Here is a 5,383-nt window from a genome sequence, read left to right as displayed (position 1 = left end):
TGGTGTGCAGGAAGCAGCTGATTGATGTTTCTCTCTCATTGATGTTTCTAACTCTCTATCCCTCTCCCTTCCTCTCTGTAAAAAAAAACTCAATAAAATATATATTTAAAAAAAAGAATAAATGGTGGTTAAACCAAGAAAGAGTCCATAAATCCAAGAAGTTTGGTATTGTTGAAGTGTGAAGCGTAAGAGGCAAGGTGACAAGAGATGAGGCCAGGAAGAAGAGAAGTCATTTCAGAAAAGTCTCTCGCGCTGTGCTAAGGACCTTGGACTGCGTAAGCACTAGAAGGCCAACACAGGGTTTTAAGCAATGAGAGATTATGGTCAGGCCATTTAGATGCTGTTGCAATGGCCTCTAAAAGGCAGACGTTTGGATAGAAAAACTTAGGAAGTAGAGTTAAGTCAGTAGACCTTGCTGATTAGGTCCGTGAACTTGGGAGAAGAGGAGAATGCACTGTGCCCCTGTTTTCCGGTTTAGACACTGGTGGTAGCACCAGCCCAGAAAACTAATACGGGCAGAAGAGCATGTTTTCTGAGAAAATTGTGGTTTCTGTTTTGGACAGCTTGGGTTTCAAGTGCCTGTAGGTGAAGGTGTCCCAATCATCAGTTCATATGCGGATGTTCCTCGACTTACAATGGGATTACCTCCTGATAAACCCATCATAAGCTGAAAATATTATAAGTCAAAAATGCATGTAATACTACAATTGGTGAGTATGGTTGTTTACCCTCAGGATCACATGGCTTACTGGAAGCTATGGCTTGCTGCCACTGCCCAGCATCCCTAGAGCCTCATACTGCATATCACTAGCCCAAGAAAAGATCAACATTCAAAATTCAAACTACGATTTCTACTGAATATGTATCACTTTTTGCACCACTGTAAAGTAAAAACAAACAAACAAACAAACTTAAGTTGAACCATTGTAAATCTGGGACAATCCTTATTGGGCACAGCTAAGCAGAAATGTCTGGGCTGGACATATAGACTGGAAAGTGATCAGCATATGGACGATAATTGAAGCTATCGGGTGGGTATTATCACTCAGAGAAATACAATGAAAGAGGACCATGAGTCAGGAGGAGAGAGCAGTATAGCGTAGTGACTTAGTGCCGACCATTGGTGGTCCGTGAGGTCCGAAAGGTTGGGTTGGCGATCGCTGTTCTAGGCTGCTCCTCCCTGGACATTGGTAGTACTAACTCACTTATCTTAAAGTCTTTGCTCTAAATGTCAACTCCTTCCATGAAGCCCACACTAACCATTCTATTTTAAATTGCAAGCTGCCCCTCCTCCCACTTCCTGATGTCTCTTACCTTGTTCTGCTTTTATTTTTTTCATACTACTTAACATCATCTAACATACTACATATTGCAATTATTGTATCTACTAGAGGCCCATGCACAAAATTCATGCATGGGTAGGGTCCCTAGGCCTAGCAGGTGATCTGGCTGCTGGCGGTGCATGGGTAGGGTCCCTAGGCCTGGCAGGTGATCTGGCTGCTGGCCGTGGCCTTCCTTCATTCTGTGCCGCCCCCTCGTGGTCAGCACACATCATAGCGAGCGATGGAACTTCCAAGGGGACACTTGCAAATTAGCCTTTTATAAAGAGAGATTTTTTACATAGATAGATTGTTCAGTGACGATAATTGAAGCTATCGGGTGGGTATTATCACCCAGAGAAAGACAATGAAAGAGGACCATGAGTCAGGAGGACAGAGCAGGTAGCGTAGTGACTTAGTGCTTATACTTTGGAATCAACCAGATTGGGTGGCGTTCCAGCTCTGCCTTTCATGATCTGTGTGATCTTGTACTCATGGTTTGACTACTGCTCAGTTTTCCTCTCTGTAAAATGAGAATGCTACCTGTATAACAGGGCTGTTGGGAGGATCCAGGAAGGCATATTCCTATAAAATGCTAAACTCAATGACGGGCACTTATTAACACTCCACAAATAGTATTTTTCTATTATTATTAGTATCATGGAAACCACGAGTGAAGAGTGTTAAAAAGATGGGAATATTCTCAGTGTGAAATGCTGTGGGTCAAGTAAGGTAAAGACAGAGGAGTGTCCTTGGGTTTTGAAAACAAGTAGGTCATGGTGACTTTTCTAGTACAATTTCAGTGTATATAAAATCTCTAGTGTAACTTCAGTCATACAGTGAGTATAAGAACTAGATTACAGGTCTTTAAGCAATGTGCTAATGCAGGAAGTGAAGAAGTAGAGACAGAGAGAGAGAGACAAACATCATCTGGCCTGCATACCCACCACTGGGGATCAAGCCTGCAACCTGGGCATGTGCCCTGCCGGATCAGGAATTGAACCAGTGACCTCTTGGTGTCTGAGTAGATGCTCAACCACTGACCACACCAGTGGGCACCTTGGAAACATTTTGACTCTTCTTTTTCTTCCACACCCCACAAACACATCCAGAATCTGACAAAATCACATTACCTCTACTGCTACCACTACCCTCGCTCTCCTGGGTTACTGCCAGAGCTTCCAACAGATCTCTTTACTTGTATCTTTGTGTCCTCTCCCACAGTCTAGTCTCAACTAGAGAGATCCTTCTGACATGTTAGTCCAGGGAAATAGTTCCTCTTCTCAGTCCATGTGGTATACAATGCCCGACGTGATATGATTCCATTACGTCTTAGCTTCTGACCTTGTGTCCTACTCTTTTTCCCTTCACTTACTCTGCCCAGACACACCCGGTTTCCCTGCCGTTCCTGTAGTTCAGGCACACTCCTGCCTTAGGGCTTTTATTAGCTGATGACTCTAGACCAGTAGTCGCCAACTAGTGGTCAGAGGACCATTGGTGGTCCGTGAGGTCCGAAAGGTTGGGTTGGCGATCGCTGTTCTAGGCTGCTCCTCCCTGGACATTGGTAGTACTAACTCACTTATCTTAAAGTCTTTGCTCTAAATGTCAACTCCTTCCATGAAGCCCACACTAACCATTCTATTTTAAATTGCAAGCTGCCCCTCCTCCCACTTCCTGATGTCTCTTACCTTGTTCTGCTTTTATTTTTTTCATACTACTTAACATCATCTAACATACTACATTTATTGTATCTACTAGAGGCCCATGCACAAAATTCATGCATGGGTAGGGTCCCTAGGCCTAGCAGGTGATCTGGCTGCTGGCGGTGGCCTTCCTTCGTTCTGTGCCGCCCCCTGGTGGTCAGCACACATCATAGCAAGCAATCGAACTTCCAAGGGAACACTTTGCATATTAGCCTTTTATATAGAGAGATTTCTATATATAGATAGATTGTTCAGTATCTAATATCCATCTTCACCACCATCCAGCAGTGAGCTCCGTAAGGGCAAGAATGTTGATCTGTTTTGTCTTCTGATGTAGTCTACTGTATGCCCAGGACCGTATCTGGCATAAAGTGGGCACTCAATTAATATTTAAGTGAACGTAGTATTGACAGAAAGAAACCAGGAGAATGGAGGAGGCTGAAGCTGTGAAAGGGGTAATTAATAAAGCAAGATGGGTATGGGGCCAGGCACACATATAGCTGTAATGATCTGTAGTGCTAGAATAGCACTTCTCGATTATATCACATCCTAATGAACACATTTAGCATTTTCCCCTAGCACTCCCTGCCCAGACACACCCGGTTTCCCTGCCGTTCCTGTAGTTCAGGCACACTCCTGCCTTAGGGCTTTTATTAGCTGATGACTCTAGACCAGTAGTCGCCAACTAGTGGTCAGAGGACCATTGGTGGTCCGTGAGGTCCGAAAGGTTGGGTTGGCGATCGCTGTTCTAGGCTGCTCCTCCCTGGACATTGGTAGTACTAACTCACTTATCTTAAAGTCTTTGCTCTAAATGTCAACTCCTTCCATGAAGCCTGGAACTTCCAAGGGGACACTTGCAAATTAGCCTTTTATAAAGAGAGATTTTTTACATAGATAGATTGTTCAGTGTCTAATATCCATCTTCACCACCATCCAGCAGTGAGCTCCGTAAGGGCAAGAATGTTGATCTGTTTTGTCTTCTGATGTAGTCTACTGTATGCCCAGGACCGTATCTGGCATAAAGTGGGCACTCAATTAATATTTAAGTGAACGTAGTATTGACAGAAAGAAACCAGGAGAATGGAGGAGGCTGAAGCTGTGAAAGGGGTAATTAATAAAGCAAGATAGGTATGGGGCCAGGCACACCTATAGTTGTAATGGTCTGTAGTGCTAGAATGGCACTTCTAAATTATTTCACATCCTAATGAACACATTTAGCGTTTTCCCCTAGCCCTCACACACCCTGATCTTCGGGGGCCCCTGCACAGCACAGATGTTTTAACCATTTCAGAACGTAGTATCCAGCCAGGTCCCTGGCACTAAGTCCTCAAAAACAGGTTGTTGGGTAAATTAACAAACCAGCGTTTCCGTGTTCTCAACTACTTTCGAACCCGTGGAGGGGAGACTCTAGGTTTCATTCGCTTCCGCAGCCCTCAACCCCGTAACCGCCCACTTCCAGGGTTTATTACGTCATAGCACGTCGCGCTGGGGGAAGGGGCGGGCTGAGCAAACTCCGGACCACGTGACGATCGTGGGCGGGGCGTAAAGGCTCATATCCCAGCATCCTTTGTGAGCACTTCCTTTCTATCCCTTTCCGGCGTCCAAGATGTCGAAGAGAGGTGAGGTTTTGGCCCTGGGTGATCCCTCTCCATCTGCTGCGTGGTGGCTGCTGGCCTCGCCGGGAGCGGCGGCCATGGGCAGCTGGGGCGCTTTGCTCTCGTCCGAGCCGGAGAGGGTGAGGAGGGGCCCCGCGAGAGTACTGGCTGGGCCCCCGAAAGTGGCGGTCGGGGGGCCCGGAGAGTTGAGCTGCGGGATTCGGACATGATGCCGGACCGCACCCCGCGTGCTCGCTGCGCGCCCAGCGCTGAGGGAATGTGGTTGAATCCCGGTTGACTTAGGCCCGAGACGGGGGGACTTGCGCGGTCCCCCGCTTTGCAGGGAGAACGCCGTGGTGCAAAAGTCGGAGCGAGACTTGAGTCGTACAGGCCCCTTACTCCCAACGTGAAGGTGGTTGTAATGAGTTGGCCATTTGCCCTGAGGACTGGTTGGCACATGGGAAGGGAGTGAGTGGAGCCCGAGAGAGCGAGTCCGTGCAAACGCGCATGAATTGAAAGCCTGAGAATGGAGGGGACCCCGAGCCACGGGCGGACAGCGAGCTCCTGTTTCTCTCACCCACAGGACGCGGCGGGTCCTCCGGGGCGAAGTTCCGGATTTCCCTGGGTCTTCCGGTGGGAGCCGTGATCAACTGTGCTGACAACACCGGTGAGACCTGCGGCCGCGCCTGCCCACCTGCCCCTTTTAAAAGCACTCGTTGGGCCTCTTGCCGATGACCCACTGAGCCGTCAAGAAAGGGCAAAGGAA

General features: G+C 47.5%; 1 protein-coding gene across 1 annotated transcript in view; it reads left to right on the top strand.

Moving 5' to 3' along the window:
- The first annotated feature begins 4,546 nt into the window (after positions 1-4,546).
- The window catches only part of RPL23 (ribosomal protein L23), a 6,030-nt gene continuing 5,193 nt past the window's right edge, over positions 4,547-5,383 (top strand). Inside the window, exons 1-2 of the mRNA XM_006774290.2 lie at positions 4,547-4,641; positions 5,201-5,284. Of these exons, the coding sequence (XP_006774353.1) occupies positions 4,629-4,641; positions 5,201-5,284 (97 nt within the window). The 5' untranslated portion in view covers positions 4,547-4,628. The remainder of the gene's footprint in view (positions 4,642-5,200; positions 5,285-5,383) is intronic.

This window comes from Myotis davidii, unplaced genomic scaffold, assembly GCF_000327345.1.
Source record: "Myotis davidii unplaced genomic scaffold, ASM32734v1 scaffold327, whole genome shotgun sequence".
In the NCBI taxonomy this organism is placed as follows: Eukaryota; Metazoa; Chordata; class Mammalia; order Chiroptera; family Vespertilionidae; genus Myotis; species Myotis davidii.
The sequence above is the reverse complement of the archived record's forward strand: the minus strand, read 5'-3'. Positions and strand labels throughout refer to the sequence as shown.